This window comes from Colletotrichum destructivum, chromosome 8, assembly GCF_034447905.1.
Source record: "Colletotrichum destructivum chromosome 8, complete sequence".
NCBI classification, from domain to species: Eukaryota; Fungi; Ascomycota; class Sordariomycetes; order Glomerellales; family Glomerellaceae; genus Colletotrichum; species Colletotrichum destructivum.
The window spans coordinates 2,337,385-2,355,028 of record NC_085903.1 but is presented as its reverse complement, the minus strand read 5'-3'; the positions used below and the strand labels follow the sequence as shown (position 1 = coordinate 2,355,028).

At 54.4% G+C, this 17,644-nt stretch overlaps 6 protein-coding genes across 6 annotated transcripts; 2 read left to right on the top strand and 4 right to left on the bottom strand.

Annotated features, from left to right (window-relative positions):
• Window positions 1-1,537: 1,537 nt before the first annotated feature.
• On the bottom strand, window positions 1,538-4,265 carry CDEST_12578 (uncharacterized protein). Its single transcript, XM_062928734.1, has 6 exons — window positions 3,966-4,265; window positions 3,496-3,825; window positions 3,403-3,425; window positions 3,323-3,342; window positions 2,880-3,265; window positions 1,538-2,772 (listed from the first exon to the last, which is right to left on the bottom strand). Exons 2-6 carry the CDS (start codon window positions 3,759-3,761, stop codon window positions 2,082-2,084), a joined length of 1,386 nt encoding a protein of 461 aa, XP_062784785.1. The 5' UTR covers window positions 3,762-3,825; window positions 3,966-4,265; the 3' UTR covers window positions 1,538-2,081.
• A 4,198-nt stretch (window positions 4,266-8,463) lies between these two features.
• Window positions 8,464-8,974, bottom strand: CDEST_12577 (uncharacterized protein; the record flags this gene model as incomplete). Its single annotated transcript, XM_062928733.1, has 3 exons — window positions 8,464-8,613; window positions 8,712-8,729; window positions 8,864-8,974. 3 exons carry the CDS (start codon window positions 8,972-8,974, stop codon window positions 8,464-8,466), a joined length of 279 nt encoding a protein of 92 aa, XP_062784784.1.
• A 439-nt stretch (window positions 8,975-9,413) lies between these two features.
• Window positions 9,414-11,263, bottom strand: CDEST_12576 (Putative GroES-like superfamily, alcohol dehydrogenase-like, NAD(P)-binding domain superfamily). Its single transcript, XM_062928732.1, has 3 exons — window positions 10,990-11,263; window positions 9,595-10,898; window positions 9,414-9,539 (listed from the first exon to the last, which is right to left on the bottom strand). Exons 1-2 carry the CDS (start codon window positions 11,187-11,189, stop codon window positions 9,989-9,991), a joined length of 1,110 nt encoding a protein of 369 aa, XP_062784783.1. The 5' UTR covers window positions 11,190-11,263; the 3' UTR covers window positions 9,414-9,539; window positions 9,595-9,988.
• A 905-nt stretch (window positions 11,264-12,168) lies between these two features.
• On the top strand, window positions 12,169-13,835 carry CDEST_12575 (Putative chitin-binding, type 1, glycoside hydrolase family 18, catalytic domain-containing protein; the record flags this gene model as incomplete). Its single annotated transcript, XM_062928731.1, has 4 exons — window positions 12,169-12,264; window positions 12,324-12,780; window positions 12,849-13,387; window positions 13,437-13,835. 4 exons carry the CDS (start codon window positions 12,169-12,171, stop codon window positions 13,833-13,835), a joined length of 1,491 nt encoding a protein of 496 aa, XP_062784782.1.
• Window positions 13,836-14,309: 474 nt separating this feature from the next.
• On the bottom strand, window positions 14,310-15,404 carry CDEST_12574 (Putative 2EXR domain-containing protein; the record flags this gene model as incomplete). Its single annotated transcript, XM_062928730.1, has 1 exon — window positions 14,310-15,404. The coding sequence occupies one exon, from the start codon at window positions 15,402-15,404 to the stop codon at window positions 14,310-14,312; it is 1,095 nt and encodes a 364-aa protein (XP_062784781.1).
• Window positions 15,405-15,577: 173 nt separating this feature from the next.
• CDEST_12573 (Putative alpha/beta hydrolase-1) lies at window positions 15,578-17,416 on the top strand. The gene has a single exon (XM_062928729.1). The coding sequence runs from the start codon at window positions 16,314-16,316 to the stop codon at window positions 17,229-17,231; it is 918 nt and encodes a 305-aa protein (XP_062784780.1). The 5' UTR covers window positions 15,578-16,313; the 3' UTR covers window positions 17,232-17,416.
• The last annotated feature ends 228 nt before the right edge of the window (window positions 17,417-17,644 follow it).

Here is a 17,644-nt window from a genome sequence, read left to right as displayed (position 1 = left end):
GCTATCAAGCTGGGCGCTTATGCCCGGAGGACGCAGACACCACTTCTCGAGAACAAAGTCCTTAGCGAGTCGCCGTGACCTCTGAGCGTCGTGGAATCCCGCCATGTCAGCTCGAAGCGAAAGCACCGGTCCATGCATCTCGGCGTAAAAGAGTCTGAGTCTTGAAGGTAGCCGCTTCATTAGGCAAAAACAGCAACAAAACATAAAAGAGTCATCATGAATCATTGTCTGGACGGGCGACTATTCGTCTCCCTTTGGCCCTAATATCTTACGCAGTCACGGGACGACAATATAATAGGCTTGGCGAACGTATGCCACTGACATGTAATCTGCTCAAAATCTGGCATCAGATAGACTTTGAGAGGATTTTACTGTCTCGTGGAACTCCAGGTCATATAGTTGACTACAGTAAGCCACGGCAACCCTCGACAGTATAGTACATGCGAGAGACTCAACAACCACAAGTTCACAACCACAGTAAGTAAGCAGGCTTCTTAGAGTTTAGTGCTTCTTCAAACTGAGGGTTCCTGTCGGACGATTCCAGGCCACCTTCATTACTGAATCGACGCCTCTTTCAACAAATTGGGGTTGAATTGCAGGTGGCTACCGCCCCCTGAGAGAGGTCTTGGAAAAGCCAGGGAGTCAAACACAGACGGTAGCCCTTTCCTGCAACTCTCAATTTGAAAAGTCCAGCATCAGGTGAGAGGACTTGGATGGAACGTGGCATATGTACAAAACGAAGACATTGGAAAAGGTCTTTTCCTTCTACCGAGGATCGGGCATCATCATACGCCTGATCAGTCTCCGTCCGACAGATTGGGTTGTTATCCTAGTTGCAATGGATCGGCGTCCAGTGCCTCTCTCCTACTTCTGTTCTGGAACATCAACCATACTGCCTTTCGACCGCAGGAAGGTTTGATACGCCATGAGAAAATGTGGGTGTAAGCCTTGCCTGAACATCAGAAATCGAGGCTTCCCGTGTCAGGTCCAGGGGCCCCCCAGGTATGATTTACTATTTCTTAAAACTCCCCCGCATATCAAAGCACCCATGTTCTTCGACATTCTTGCAGGCAAAAAAGGTAAGATCTTCTATTGTTAAGCTCAGGGGTATTTCGGGAAGTATGAATCAAAGAACAATAGAAAAAGAAAAGAAAAGAAGAAAAAAGCTTGTGATCCAGCAAGACCCGTCATGTAGTCGGCCAACAAGCCTGTGGAAAGTGACCGAACCATGAACGCCTTGCTCGCATGTATACCTGGTATCTAATAACTCCAGTGATATAATAACCCGAGGGGACAGGAAGAGGTGCTTGGTTCGTATCCCCTCAAGCCCTACTCCAATGTGAACCGACCCGTTTCGTCCTCGCCATGATTTTCTGGTCCGAGTCTAAGATGCAACAAAGGGAAAACAACCCAAAACATAACTTTTGCTCTCTCTCTCTCTCTCTCTCTCTCTCTCTCTCTCTCTCTCTCTCTCTGTCTGTCTGTCTGTCTCTCTGTCTCTCTCTCTCGGCAGTCGGAACCCCGTTACCTAGAACCCAGACGGTCGAGACGTCATCGCCGGGTCGGGCCCCAATACATTGAGAGAATCGTGCAGGACGGGGGACCACATACCCCTATATCGAGGTCTGAGCAATAGAATGTGTCAACGTCAGGGAGTTGGCGACGACGGATGGATGGTGCTGACCCCCAGTGAGACTCCAGTCTAGTCGCCTCAGCTCTGAGACGCTGCTGTACAAGCGTTGCGGGCCCGTGTGAGGCGGCAGACGATCGAGAATTTCGAGGCGAGGTATCCGAGGGAAAAAAAAACGTCGTAGCGTACTATCGTACTAGCGTAACGTGGCGTAAGCCCCCTCAAGTCGAATCGTTTTCTCCTCGGCGACAGATTCGGCGATGGGCGAGAGGACTGACGCGTGGCGTCGACTGGGGCTGGGGCTTCGTCGTTCCATCCGAACCTCGTGCTGCAGCCGGTATCGCTCGTCCCGGGGGGGGGGGGGGGGGGGGGGGGTCTGACCGTCCTCGGGGTCCAGCTTTTCCCCTCAGGCTTATGATATGACCCTGGATGTAATGTGCCCCCCCCTGTATCATGCGTTGTGGTCTCCCTGCTTTTCCGCGCCGACCTTCGCTGACGACGTCGGCAGGTCGGGGTCCTCGTCGCAGTTGGTGCCGTCCCAGATCTTGGTGCTGAACTCCTGCGCAGCCCATGGGGCCTGGTAGTCCGGCAGGGCAAGGGACTTTTGCGCGTTGCTTAGGCCCCTGGTCGACGAGTCGTCCTCGTGGTTCGCCGCCTCGTACGCTTCGTCGTCGTCCAGTGTAATCTGGCTCATCTGCTGGTGATGGTGGTGGTCGTGGAGCCTCTCGATCTGAACGACTACCTCTCGTGTCCTGTAGATGGCCATCTTGGGTTGCCCGTCCTCGGACGTGGTCGCCGCCGTGACCGAAGGCCTCCTGCTGCTGGGGCCCGAGCTGACGGCCGCAACGTTGACGCCTCGCAGAGTCGGCACTCTTGGGTTCGTCACGCTGTCGAGCTCGATCGGGTTCAAGTTCGCGCAGTGGAGAGTCGCGTCGATGCCGCCGACGGCGGGTCGTCCTTGGGCATAGCTGGGTAGTTGCACGCTGTACTCCGACGGTTGGTAGGAATCCCGGTTCCTGTTCAGGTCTGCCGCCGAAAGTATGCCCAGGTCACGTTTCCGGGCGACTTTCCCAATGAGTTCGGCCATTGACATCTCAATCTTGAGCTTGACCATGTAAGCCAGAGGGTGAAACTGCATGTATCTGTATCCAGTGGAATTAGCTTGGAGACAACGACGAGAGATAGGAAATCCACGGCAAAATGTGGTGTCGGTCGTAGAATCAAGGCAGCTCCGGATCGGATTGCTTACACAAACGTGTTGTTGAGGCTCATCATGGCGATGATGAGCACGTCCATGCTCAGCGAGAAGCCAATGATGAACATGTTGAAGCGCGTCAGCCGCTTGTACTTTGTGAGGCCGTGGGTGACGAGATTCTTCTGGACGATGCGGACGAAGTAGATGTTGAGCGCGCCGTCGACGATGAGATAGATGACCTTCTCGCAGCGGTCCCACCACTCGTTGATCTCGATGTAGCGCTCCGAGATCTGCAGTCGCGCGGGGATCCAGATGTTGTAGACCGAGATGTTGATGGCTGTGATGAGTACGGCGACGCCGACCTTTAGCCGCCATGCGCGCTTCTGGTTCGTGAGCAGGATGGCGCAGCGGTTGATGATAATTTGGAGTAGGAATTGGACCTGCTTTTGCGGTCAGAAGGCTGGGACACACGAATCAAGCTGCGGTGGAATGCGAACCTGAAGAGCCCATGTCGTCACTGTCTCAGTTAGTACATTGTGGCAATGAGAAGAGGGACCATGGAAGGGGGTCAACCTACAAATGCTGAAGAAAAAAGCAAAGCTGTAAGAGCGCGTGGTCAGTATTAGACTCTCCTATGGGGACCCTGCCTGACAGCACAGGCGTGTCTCACCTCGGTGGTATGATGCCCTTCAGATGCAACCAGCAAATGACGCTGAAGATGGTACACACGAGGATCTCGAGCCAAATCATCCAGATGTAGGCGTTCTTGTAGATGCGGTCGCCTTGCCGTCGGTACATGGCCGTCGTCTGCTTGATGGCCGTCCACACGGTAAGCCAGCCGAACCCGAGGGTGAAGCCCCAGGCCAGCGATGCAATGACCATGTCATCCGGGGTGACCTCTTCGAGCTTGAAGTTGGGGGAGAGGAGGTTGACCATGATGGACCAGCCAGGACATCACAACAGCCGGGGCTGAAACATCCAAAGGCTATTTTGCGAGATGCTTCATTGCCGAAAAGAGAAGAGGGTTGGATGTCAGCTCACAAAGAGGTTCGGATAACACCAAAAGGAGATTGATTGATGGTTAAACAGAGATGGGGCGGCGGGGGCAAGAAAGCGGACGAAAAGCAACTTTTTACGTACCGAGTGCATGTTTAACAAGAGACTGGAGAGGGCAAGCAGGTCGACGACGTCATGCACGTTTGGAGATAGGGAGAAGGGTGGGAAAAAGAGAAAGGGGAGGTCGAAATTTCTAGGGGTCTCGATTTCTCACTCTTGCCCTCACTCTCACTTTCACTTTCACTCGTGATCGGTCGGATCCAGAACGAGAGGAAGGCGAACGGACGATAGAACGGCGAACGGATGAGAGGACGGCGAACGGATGAAAGAGCATGAAGGGGGGCGGGACTGAGAGAGGAAAAGTTCCTCCGAAAGCGCAGACGCTGAGAGAGATAGAGAGAGTGTGAAAGGCCGAATATGAGGCAAAGTCTCTTATTTGAGACCAATCCCAATCCAACCCCTCAACCAACAGGTATTTAGCGTTGCGGTTGGGCCTCCCTCCAAGACGTCGCGTTTCATGAGCGAGTCAGGGAACGGCGTAACGCAGAAACGGCCGCAGAGCCAGTAAACCACATGCTTCGTCGGCAAACGTTGATCTAGAACATTTTAGGGGGGGACGGAAGCTTGCGGCTATTCTGCAGCGAGGCCTAGTCGGGTAAGGCGTTGCCACGTTGTAGGAGAGGGAAATTCGAGAGTAGCGCCGGCTGTCCCGGCGGGAGATGAGGATCAGAGACGTCGCTTCTTGTTAGCGGCTTGTCAAACCGCCTCGCTCCCCTTTCGTCACGAGAACGAGGGGGTGGGGAGGACATGTGAGCAAAGCTTGTCGTTCGTTCTCTTCGTTCGACAATCTGGTGTGGACTCCTTGCTGACAGGAGGATAATCTATAGATGCCGTGCCACGAAGATGGCCAGGGAACTCTGTTGATTTTCACCCCGACCAAGTGCTGGAGCCAAACATTGAACGACGTGCGGGAGGGGAGGGGGGGGATGGAAGGGCGGGAGACGAGATAACAATCATCAGCTGAGGGGAGCGGTGAGTGAGCTATCAGAACTTTAAAAGATGCCCATCCCAGCAAGGTGCCAATGTGCCATGACTTGTTGGTCGGGCGGGATTTCTTACTAGTCCAGGTAGGTCTCCCCCCCTTTTGCTCTTTTTTAGGAGACTTTAGGTTGTGCGGACTCAGGGAATACGAGAGGGGGGAGAGCACACAAAGTCGCTCCGGATCGTCCGCTCGGGGACTTGCTTTTGCCCCAGCCGGAAACGGTACTCCTCTGCTTCTGTACATGGCCCATAGCCGTAACGGATGCATCGTCGACTCCAAGAGACCATTCTTCGGGATCGCCCAGGCCCGGATTTTCATCGCAGCCGCCATCCGCAGCGCAGCCCGCATAGTTTCGTGGGCACGTGGCACGTGGCACGTGCATGCGGGGGGGCGGGGTTTTGGAAGACAAGAAGGAGGTCGTCCTTCTCTACCTGTACCGGTATTATCATATTACCCAGGTCCCAAGGCGGCGGATGGTCGGCGGAGCATTGGGGTTTCCTCCGCCAGAGTTTCTAATGCGTTTGCTTGCTTGAAACATCAACTCCAGGATCGGGGTGGCCCGGTACGGTACCCGCCCCCCCTTCTGCTTTGCCCAGAGCACGTTCTTATTCCCGTCGCCCGCCCCGGGGAGATTGAGATTGAGATGGATGTTGAGGCGCTAAACCAGACACCCTCGAGAGGGACGGGGGACGCGGCCGTGGCGAAACCAGCCTATCGTTGTTTTCCTCGACACCTTTGACCTCCGTCTTTGACACGCTCCTGACTAATTTTTCGTATGCCTGGATGGTATGAACGTAAGCTTGTGACACGAATCCGCCCTGTGTGAGTTTTCGACCAGAAGCTAGACCGGAATTCGCCCCCGAACCCGGGGCAACGAACATCTCTCTCTCTCTCTCTCTCTCTAGATATCCCATCCACCCGCGCAGACGCGTCCTTCTCTCTATCAGCGGCATCCGTTCCGGTCCGTCGGACATCGAACAAAAATCGTCGGATGTGTCCCGGCAGTGAGTCGGTTCGAGAGGTTGCTGGCCTTCGGGTCGGATGGCAATGGGCTCGTTCCGAAACCCTTCCATCAAACAACCTCTAGAGCCGCGCATACATCGTAATCGTATACTATATGGCGCATACAATCCCTGGCTTGGTGTTGTTGTTTCATATAAGGTTGTACGATGTACCGCTCAAAGGGCGCGCATCCTCCACCCCTAACTTGCACAAGATGCCTGGTTTCTAACCATCATGATCCTGCTTCCTACGTTTTCCCGAGTCATTCCCCTCTGGAGTTGACGAGTGGTTCCACATTTCGAGAGTTTGGAAAGGTTACTTATCGAAGAGGGCCTCGTCCAACTCCCCGTCCCATAGAGAAGTAGAAGAAGAGTTCCGCTCAAAAAGTGAGTACTTAAGTGTGCGTGTGCGTGTGTGTGTGAGATCACGGACTTTGGGTCCGAACCGCGCGTCCAGCGATTCTGGCAATGGTTGATGGTCGATATTCAGATAGATAGATCCCTCCCTCAGCCTCGCCGCGGCAGGTCAAAGGGAATTATTCTGCCCGAGGGGCGACGAGCTTGATCGAAGTCAAGGCGGGTAAACTGCCATAGCTTCTCTCGATCACGGCTCGATGTGGGGGCGGTGGGTATCGATCTGTCGAGTTGCCCCCCCTCGTGTCGACCTGGGGCCGCAAAAGGGACCGGGCCCGGAGCCGAAGACCGGAACAAAGAAAAAATGGGGAAGGGGTGTTGCCGGGACATCGCAGTCAAGAACGGACCGCAACGGCAAAAACAACCTTTCCATTTGGCATCTTTGGCATACGATGGCCTCTCTCCACGGGGACAAACCCATAGGAAGGGAAGAGCCTTTGGGCTGGGGGGCGAGTCATTGGGCTGAGCCCTCACTGGCGCTGGCGTGCTTTGGTTAGATCAGATGGATGGGCGTAATACAGGTACATAGTAACAGCAAGGTTTTTTTTCGTCCGCTTCGCCCACACACATCAGCTATTGGTTGAGCGTGTATGTTTGGCGCAGTGCAAACCTACCGCGTAGTAGCTGTCGGCGGAAACTCTGGCGCCTGCAATGGCACCTCAGTCAAGGGGAGACGTTGCACATGCTCCGTCTTCACCGTTTCGGGGATGCATACCGGCCAAGTTTATTAATCCGTCCGTTGCGCGTGTTTCAATTTACAAACTGGATTCAAAGGAAGATGCTGGCGAGCTAAGCAATCACAGAGCCTCTCTACCCTCCGTATCGGCTTGTTTGGTAGGGAAGCCTCTCGAACGTCCCGGTGGGAAACCTCAAAGATGGTGGTACTGGCAGGGTCTCCCAACCTTGAGGACGCTACCTAACGCGCGCCTGGCGGCGACTATCGAGATTCTGATCGAGCGGGTATCGCCAGAGTTCGCCGAGAACCAGAGTACGAAGCATTCGCAATGCGATATGGTTAGCGAGTGCAGCCAGAAGGGTTGCTGGATGACCACCAGCAATACCTGGATAGCCGTACATCCCACCGGCCAAGTTACGTCAAGGTCAACCAACTTACGCAATAGATACGTCGTCAACACCAAGGTGGACGGATATCCAGCCTTGGGCCCACCAACTCGCCATCCTCGCCGGTGACACAGCTGAGCTCACATCCGACGGCAGCTATCACGTCTCGCACCCATGTCACAACTCGCCATTGTTCAATGCCTAATATGCTGTGGTAGAGTCACAGGAGGTCCACAAGAGCCGCCATGGAAATGTTCGTCGTCACGGCCCCTGATGTCCCTGCATACCGCCCAAGTGCACAGTTAATCAATCCTTAGCTTCAGGGCAAGTAATTGTACATGTCGCACACAGGAGCGCGACCGGTCTCGTAAGAGACAAACTTGACATGCATTCGGAATTCGATTAGGATTTTTTTGGTTGGGGGTTTTTTTTTTTTTTTTTTTTTTTGCACGGTATGAGAGTTACTTTCATTCAATTTCTTGTTCATCCAGAGTCCTCCTCATTCAGAGTCTCCTCCATCCAGAGTCTTGTTCATCCAGAGTCTTCCTCATCCAAAGTCTCCTCCATACAGAATATTCTCCATCATAATCTTAGCGAGGATCAGCAACAAGCATTTGGATCTTGGCGCAGAGACAACTTGAGACTTACGTTCGGACCATGTGGCTGTAATCACAAAAAGAAACTTTCATGTAAGTCGGTGGTTAGGAGACGGGGTCGGAGTTGTTCTTACAGCTGAGAACGACCGCTAAACGGCAACAATATCAGCCAAGTTACTATCAAAAGGCTGTACGAGAGAGGAAACTTGTGTGGGGGCTGGAAAGGGTTTGCAGGTAGGATCAATGAAAGAACGTATGTACTTACTTCAGTCGGGCGGTAGCCTGGTGTTTGCCGCTACAGTTTCAAGTCAGCTCTTGTGTTCTGAAAATGTTCCAAATCCTCAAGACGAAAAGTGACGAAAAGACAGTGCGGCATCGAGGGAGAGAACAGCGCGCAGGGAGAAGCGATGTGCATGCAGAGCGGCGTCGAGGCAATGCGGTATAGAAGTGGCATCAGTGCCAGGAGACTAAGAGGAAAGGTTGCGGTGTTCCAGAGCCTTAAAATGACCGTTCTGCGTGGCATCGGCGGCATCGGCATCCTCGAGAAAAATCGAAGTCTCGGCGGCGGAAGTTGAGCGGGGAGCGGGTATGGGAAGTCTTACTGGAAAGTTGTTGTACTGCAAAAGTGTTAGCAAGAACCGTAAATCACTCTGGAGATATTCTCGGGCAGGTTTTCTCGGTATTGAAATAGAGAGAGGTGTTTGAAGGTACTCACCCGTCTCCAAAACGACATCTGTTCCAGGTGTTAGCTAAGGACAACTTGCATAAACCATCAATAGAAGACAATAACTAACTGTGGTGGTGCCAAAGACTCCTGCAGGTCTTCTCCTGGCATTGAAAGGAAAGGAAGCGCTCGAAGGTACTTACACGGCTAAGTACGGTGTGATCCCTCGGGTACACCAACCAAACTGGCACCGACGGCGTCGGGCAGCTGGGGAGGTCGAGAGAGAGCGACCTGACGTACGTCCCTGTGGGCATGGCGATGAGGATATTGATGGCGGTTTAGGACAGAATGGCCCGAATCTCGGCCAGTGGGGGAGAAGTCCGCAGATCAACTCAATCAAAATGTGTGGCCTCGATTGGGATGAAGCTGAAGATAGAGACGAAGATGGAGATGACTGGGAGAAGAAGAGAATGGAGGGCGCCGGAGAAATCACTACTGGGCTTTCCATTTGGGTTTGGCTACCTTCCCCTTTGGAATGATCTCTCTTTCCTCTTGTAAATACACTAGAAGGTTCTCGGGGCCTTCAGATTCCCAAGTACAGGCAGGTGGTACCTGCCTGCCCCGGAGAGTGAGGCAGGGAAAGCGCTAAAAGCCATTGTCATAGCCTGGGCAGGAGCGCTGGTGGGAACTGGACATTTGAGCAAAGATTAGACTTGGAGGAAAATATTGATGGACTCAGGACATCGGTGTTTGCACCGCCGTACGGGCTCTTTTGTACGAGTGCCTCTATGGTGTCCAGCCGAAGAGAACAATAGGTTACTGAAAGCGGTGAGCGGGGTAGACGGAGGCGAAGGGTCCTGGTTTCTCAGTTTTGGTATCCTGAGTTGTGGTCAGTGAGCAGAGAAGATGGCATGGGGTCTGTAGAGGAGCTCACACATCGCGGCAGCTGCGGGGGTGGCGGTGATGCTGATGATTGTTTCTGATGGAAAGTCAACGCAACCCACAGATCGGGTCGAATCAGCCAAAACTAACGAAGTAAAGATGTCTATCCACCTCAAAACCAGAGGTAATGAGGTATACCTGAGGTCCTGGTGCCCTTCTGTAGGAGAGTAACCGCAATGCCTCGAATTGCCCGGGTCTGATTACATGCCGCACCTGAAGGGATTGGCAATAGTAAATTAAAGCTTCTGTATTGACGTGCCGCGATGACGAGGAAGTGCTCCTGGAAAAGAATGAAAAAGACAGAAACAGTTGGCATATGTACAAACGGGCAAATAAAAGGACCTCGGGCTATAAACGTGATGAAATGCCGGACGTGGGTGCCAAGCTCACTCCTTGATTCTCACAACGCATCGTCCAAGCCCCCCTTTGCCGGTATGCACCTTTCCGCATTCTTCCCTGACCGCCTCGATGTCGGACAGGTTCGTCACCCGGAACACTCCCTTGACCTTGCCAGTGGCGATGAACTCTCCGGCCTTCTCATTGTCCTCTCGTTTCTCCGAGTCCCCCGACACGAACCGATGTTGAATGTTGGTCCCGCGCAGCTTCCACTTGTACCACAGCTGGGTCAGGTCCAACAGCCAACAGAGCCAGAACGGGACCACGCCCGGTCCGACCATTTCTTTGAATACGGATGACGGGGGGATGGACGCGATGGACACGATAACACCAGTCTTCGGCCTCAGCAGCGGGATACCAGAGCTCAATGTAGACAACTGAGTGTTGACCATGAAGTCCACGCTTCCTTTGGGAACGATATCCCCGATCTCCGTTGTCGTGTAGTCGATGAGTTGATCCACGAGGCCGGGCAAGTACTGCTCGACAAGTCCCAGTTTCGGAGTCGAAACGGTTGAGATGACCTTCGCGGCGCCGAAGACGTTTTTGGCGACCTGTATGGCACTAGAGCCGCCTCCACTCAAGGCCCCGGGGATGTAGACGGTCTTCCCCTCGAGGTTCTCCTCGCCGGCCAGTGCCAGGCCCTGCTTGATGCACTGGTATGCGGTGACGGTGTATCCCGCGAGGGATGCGGCCTCTTCAAAACTCATCTGCGCCGGTTTCGGGAGCATCATCCTCTCCTGAACAATGGCGTACTCGGAGCAGAACCCCGGGTCGGGGCCGCTGAAGATTGGCCGGGCAATATTCAGCCCGTACACGGCATCGCCGACCTTGAAACGTTTGACCTCGGAACCGATAGCCACAACGATGCCGGCCCCCTCGGATCCGACCTTGAGCGGGAACCTACGTAAATGGCGGGTATCAGAACCTGTTTTGCCAGCTGCGTGGATAAGGCCGCGGGGGGGGGGGGGGTGGGGAGGGGGGTGGTACGTACGTTGCCTTACATATTGAAGCGAGATTTGAACCGACGATTCTCTGGCAGTCACCTCTCATGACGGCACCGGCGTGAACGTGGACGATCATATCTGTCGGACCCGATATTGTGGGAAGCGGCAACACGGCCACTTCCCACTCCGCAGGCGCGCAGTGCTTCCGCACCGCAAGGGATCGCATCGTCTGGGGAAGGTCGGCCATGATGTTGTCGAAAGGGGCTGGGAAAGAATATTGCGTTGCGTGAAAGAATAGAGAGTTGCTCAGGTGTATCCTATTTTGAGCTGGAAACTTGAGGTAGTCTTATAGACTTTCCGACTTCACCAGGCGCGAGGGGGAACACGTGTCCGGGCGGGTGGGAAGCACGGTCGGCGGTTCGGTGGGGCGATTCGGCGATTTCGGTGGCGCCATGCCGCCGAAACTGCCGAACGGCACGGCGGTCCACTGCGGCGCCTTCACCGTCCTGAGTCGGATGGTGCAAGAGTCGCCCCTCGCAAGATCAGATCATTTCACCGGGATTCAAGACCGATACTCATGGACGCATTTCTGACGCGTCGCGACGAAGAAACCCCCAACCTCTTTACGCGCTTGTCTGCCCTTTGATCGGCCTCGGTGGCAGGCTGAGTCAAGGGGAAGGGGCCCAGCCGCCCTGCAGAAGGAGGGGGAACGTGACTTGAGATAGTCGCACTAGCGGTATCGTTTCTATCGATCGCGGGGTATTGAAGGTCCAATATTTCTGATTCACGGATCGCCAAAGTATCTCTTTCTGCATTTCTTTTCCGACAGTTGTAACGGTGGCAGGGCTGTTGAGGACGACGCGGTCGCGATGGGAGGGGGTTGCGCCTGTCTCTTGGAGACACTGGCGGAGGTCGCGGGTTGATGTAATTATATAGGAAAGCGGAAATCCAGGTGTTTTCGACGTTGATGAGAAAGAGCAGCAGAGAGTCATTGCCTTCCCAGCCGGGCCACCTTCGTTGCCTACGTCATTGTTGCTGGACAAGATACTCGGTCACGTCTCTTGACACCTCCACGCACTCGTTGGGCCCGAGACATTGTCAAAGCCATTTTCAGCTCAAAGCTTCCGGTCTGGTCATCACGGATCGTTGTTTACAGACCCTGTTGCCTTTCATCTCTCCATTACTTTGCCAGAGTCCCTCGCATCCCCCCGATACCTACCATCACAATGGGACTCTGCCTCCCATTGGCCTTCCTCGGCATTGTGGCCTTGGTTTTCGCCGCCTTTGACCCAACATCGAAGAACAATGTCGTGGTCTACTACGTATGAGTTCCGCATCGCCACGTTGTGATGACCCTGAACCACAGCTGACCATACCCCAGGGACAAGGTCCGAACCAGGGTGACCTGATCAACCATTGCCAGCAGCCCGAAGTCGACGTTATCGTCCTCTCCTTCGTGCATCTCTTCCCAGCTCAGGCGAACGGCTACCCCGGCACGAACTTTGGAAATCGATGCGGCGGTCAGGTGTATCCGGGCCCCGGATTCAATGGCGTCAACGACCCGTCAAGGAACCAGCTGCAGTCCCACTGCCCGAGTCTGAATGCCCAGATTCCCGTGTGTCAGCAGCAGTACGGCAAGAAGATCCTCCTGTCCCTCGGAGGGGGTGTCACGGCCTACCAACTCACAGGCCAAAACGAAGGCGAGCTGTTGGCGACGTATCTGTGGAAGATGTTTGGTCCCAGAGACCCCAGCTGGACCGGGCCCCGCCCTTTCGATAACAACGGGCAGGCTGTTGAAGTTGACGGGTTTGACATGGACATTGAGCATCCGTCAACAGGTATGTCGCGATGTCCCGCGGTTTTCTTCCTTTTTCCAACGAACGCAAGCTGACGCCAATATCTCCAGACAACTCTGTTGGCTACATTGCTCTTGTCACTCTGCTGAGAACCTTCTATGCTTCGGCATCGAAGCAATACTACCTGACGGGCGCTCCCCAATGCGTGGTCCCAGACGCCAGCATGGCAGCCATGATCTCTGCCGCTAAGTTCGACATGATCTTTGTCCAGTTCTACAACACCCCGAGCTGCTCAGCAGCCACTTGGACCTCGAGCAACCCGTCATATGTTCCTGGACAAGCGTTTCAAGCGGCCGGTTTCACTTATGATGCCTGGGTTCAGTGGCTGTCCAACACACCTAGCCGAGATGCGAAGGTGTTCATTACCTTGCCTGGCTCCCCTGACGCAGCCAACCCGGGAAATTACATCAACCATGAGCAAGCCAGAAATCTCATCAGCGCCTACTACTGCCGGCCATCGTTCGGCGGCGTTGCTGTTTGGGAAGCGACCCGAGGGGCCAGTAACCCGTACAACGGCAAATCTTTCCAGGCAACCATGAAGGTGTGGCTGCAAGGAGCCGCAGCAGATGCGCGGCTCTTGAGCTGCCAAGTAAGTCCGCAGACGCACGAAAACGATGGCTCATCTGACGTTCAAACAGGCCCCGACGACACCGGCACCGTCATCTGTACCGCCGACCCAACCAACAACTCCGCCGAATCCCAATCCCAATCCCAATCCCAACCCTGGCCAGCCTGGTGCATGTGGAGCGGGCGTGGGATCCTGCGGCAGTGGGTTTTGCTGCAGCGAATACGGCTATTGCGGGACAACGAGTGCATACTGCGGCACTGGATGTCAGCCCGGTTTCGGCACATGCAGCGCCGGAGGCGGAGGTGGAGACCCGGGACTTCCGGTCTCAACGGATGGATCATGTGGTGCTGGGAAAGCCACTTGCCGAGGCAATGGCAACCATCAATGCTGTAGCAAGTACGGGTTCTGCGGAAACTCCGATTTGTACTGCGGTGCCGGTTGCCAGCCTGGCTTTGGTATATGTAGCTGATCGACTGAGAAGGAGTTTGCCGCGGCAGTGTAGATATTTTGTGTCGGTGTCTTTGTACATGAAGCTATAGGTATGATGGTAGTTAATTCGAGAAGACGACAATTGTTAATGGTGTTCAATCTTTTTTCCAAATCTTTAGCTCCAGGCTGTTGCTGTTGCCGCCGAGGCCCGGGGCCTCGAGTCTGCCGTCTCTGTGTAGCGGCCGTCGGTGAGTGGAGGGATTAGCAACAAAGAACATGCGTAAAGAAGCGAGTACATTCACCTCTGGCCCTTTTTTGAATGTGAAGGCGACCCTTTATCTAGACAAGTTGGAATCGAGTTTTCCCCAGTTCTTAGTGGCCCGTTCGTTCTTCGAACATGGTCAGGATTGCAATGGTATCAAGGATAATTACCGTGGGAAAAGCTTTCAGTGGGATAGACTTTGAATGGACAAGACAGTCTATGCTACCAAGTTTCGGGTTTTACGCCAGTGCATTAGAAAGGCTCTCGTGCCAACAAGCCGACACTCCTGCCAAGGTACATCCATAGTTCATGAGCATCTTCCTCCACATCCAGTCGCATGTCCACTGCCTCTTGTTTCACAGCAATCTCTTCTAAAGTCGAGAGGAAATAGACGGCATTATTCTCTCCTTTGACTTCTTCGTCATATTCGTATAGGTCCATGATACTGTAGTATGGCATCCCAAAGTATCTGTTGTCTTGACCCTCGAAAACGAATTGCGCAGATGGTCTTGGACCCATATCCGTACATCCTTCATCTACGACAGCCGCTTTGCGACTTAGACGACCATCTATAAACCACAAAGTAGCTCCCATCAGCATTCCGCTCCTCCTGATGTCGACCAGATGATCGTACGTATCATATAGTTTGGGGTCCAATCGGTTCTCTTCGCGTTCAATATCGCCTTCCACTTCTCGTTGATATTGCTCGAGTTCGTTCACATCCCAAGATGGGTCGAACTCAATGGCGACGTGGTAGATGTCCGTACGGTCAACTGTCCTTGATCTGAAACCTAATCTAGGCAGAGTTATCATGAAAAGTCTGTAGTTCCCATTCAGCTGCAGTGCTATCAGGTCATGCCTGGGAAAGAGCGCGAGCGAGTGAAAACTATCATCGTTTTTCAGGACGAACGTTGCCGGGACCTCCTCCGAGTCAGGTTTTTGTCGGCGAAACTCCTTCTGTTGCTGATCCCTCTTTTCCTGTTGTTGCTGCTGCTTATGCAGGAAGTCGGACCACTTCACGATACCGTACCGGTGGCACATGAACGAGCGCGATTCTTTACATGCCGTCCAGAGGCCCCAGTCAATGGCGTACGTCGAGGGGTTGCCGGGGGCCCGACCGAGCGTTGATATGCTGTCGTCGGGCAGCCAGGTCGCACTTATTAATTGGTACGCGTCGCCATATATGAGTTGACTAGCAAAGGCTTCACTCGCCTCCTGCAAGTCGGGAGCCAGTACCGAGAAGTAGTGAACGCCCCGAAAGTGGGCAGGGGGTACGGCGAGGTCCCAGATTTGGTTGCGGATCTCGCCGGGGAGGAGCGGGAAGCCGTGAAATGTTCGAGTGGTCATTATGATCTTGACGAGGTGAAGGTGGAGTGGTTCTTATGAAGTCGAGTGCTTGAAGTGAGAAGCCCTCAAGGCTCTCGGTGTTTGAGGAGAGTAGTAAAAAAGAGTCGAAAGTCTTTGCGAGAATGACAGAGCGGGATCAGGGGGTCTGTTCGTCTTGTAGCAATTTATACGTGGACACGAAGTTTAGGTTGGGCTGACCTATGGACCACAGGGCTGGATGCTATCCATGGTTGTGGTAAAGCTAAACCAAGGTCCGAATCTTTGTATCCTGCTCATTGTAGTGGAAACACAAGAAAGCCTCTCCTAGGTGGACTGCTTGAAGTGTGCTGTGTGTAACTATCCAGGTTGATTGAAGGCCGAAGTTGAACAAGTGACTGAAGATGCTAAACCTCGACGGCCGCTTGTCTCTACAAATAGCCATCAAGAGTTGCTCTCAGGTTTTCTGTTCGTGATACAAGTTACCAACCCGATAAGTTACTCACTTATTCGGCATTGCGTGGTTCGCAATTGTCCCGGAGGCGCCCATCGTACTCTAGGTACAAGCTGCAGCCCACCACTCCAAGCCCCCTAGAGTTCGTTCCAGCTCTGGAGTCCGTTTGTAACCCACGGGTGTTGCAACCCATTGTGAATGAGAAAACTTTTGCAACCCCGGAACATGAAAAGACGCTCAGCTTACACTAATCAGGGAGAATCAGGCAATTGCACGGCGCTGGGTGATCCAGCCGCACCTCAACCACAGAGTGGCGCAGCTGGGTGTCTAGGGGGTCAGCGTAACGCGATGACGGAGTAAGAATTTCTCGATTACCGCCAAGTTCGGTCAGCTTCAACTCATCACCATCATTTTAAACACGAACGTACAGCTTCATCGTGTGACAGTAATTCCTTGTCGGTTTTTGATCCGAACGCCCAATGCCAGGTGATCAATCTCTCGTCCTCCCCGACGGACGCACCCTCAGCTATACCACGTTCGGCGTCACGCCCCGACCAGATCAGCCGACCATCTTCCATTTCCACGGCCTCCCCGGCTCTCATCATGAAGGTCAACCCATCCACGAGGCAGCCGTGAAGTGCAACGTCTGCGTCGTCGCCGTGAACCGCCCAGGCTACGGCGGCTCAACTTTCCAACCGAACCGGACGATACTCTCCTTCCCCCAGGACGTCCTCCGCCTCGCAGACTATCTGAACATCGATCGCTTCGCGGTCCTGGGCGTCTCTGGCGGCGGGCCGTACGCCCTCGCTTGTCTTCACTCAATCCCGTCGACGCGCTTGGCCGGCGCCGCGATCGTCTCGGGCATGTACCCGACGAAACTCGGCCTCGGCGGCATGATGCTCCTCAACCGTGTCCTCTTCACCCTGGCGCCCTGGGTGACTGGGCTCGTGGAGATGGTCGCCGAGTGGGAGATGGGGAACCTGGCCCGGGACGCGAACCACCCGGAACGGCTTGCGCAGTCGGTGGTCGAGAGCTTCAAGAGCCGACCGATCGAGGACCAGGAGGCCCTCTTTGCCGACGACGGCAAGATCCTGAGCGCCCTGGTGCAGAGCACCCGCGACGCGGTGCGCGAGAGCTGTCGGGGCTTCGCGTGGGAGGCGAGGCTGTTCGGAAGCCCGTGGGGGTTCGAGCTGGGGGACTTGGTCGTCGAGAAGGGGAGGTTGGTGATGTGGCACGGCGGTAAGGATATCAACGTCCCTCGCCGGATGGCTGTGGAGGCGGCGGAGGCGATCCCGGGCGCTGAACTAAGGATCGACGAGGACGAGGCGCATGTGAGCCTGTTGGCTCACAGGATGGACGACATCATCGCCGCGCTAACGGAGATGCTGAGAAAATGATAGCGGATGCTTTTGGCAGGACGAAATGCAATCCTATGATCCCGGAAATCACCAACATCCAACCGTTTGGGTTACCGATACGGTTTGGAGACTGTGACATGCAGAAGCTGCCTCACAGCGGCGGGTAATCGGCCTCTCCTGGAAGCTCTAGAACCGTTCGATGGCTGCATCGCCTCGCATGACATGGGCCTTGGTCGGCGTGAGATGTGTTCATAGCACAAACATGGCATGGGTGGGTGGTGGTTCCCAATGGAGGTCTGTCAAGCGGACTGGGCCGTCGCCGGAACTCCACAGACGATACATCAGCAGGCAGTTGATTTGCTGCGAGCCCTGAATAAATGCAGCGCAGTGGAGTGCACAAAAGTTTGTATGCGTGATGCGTCCTGCATGCCCGGGGTGCTTGCACCAACAGC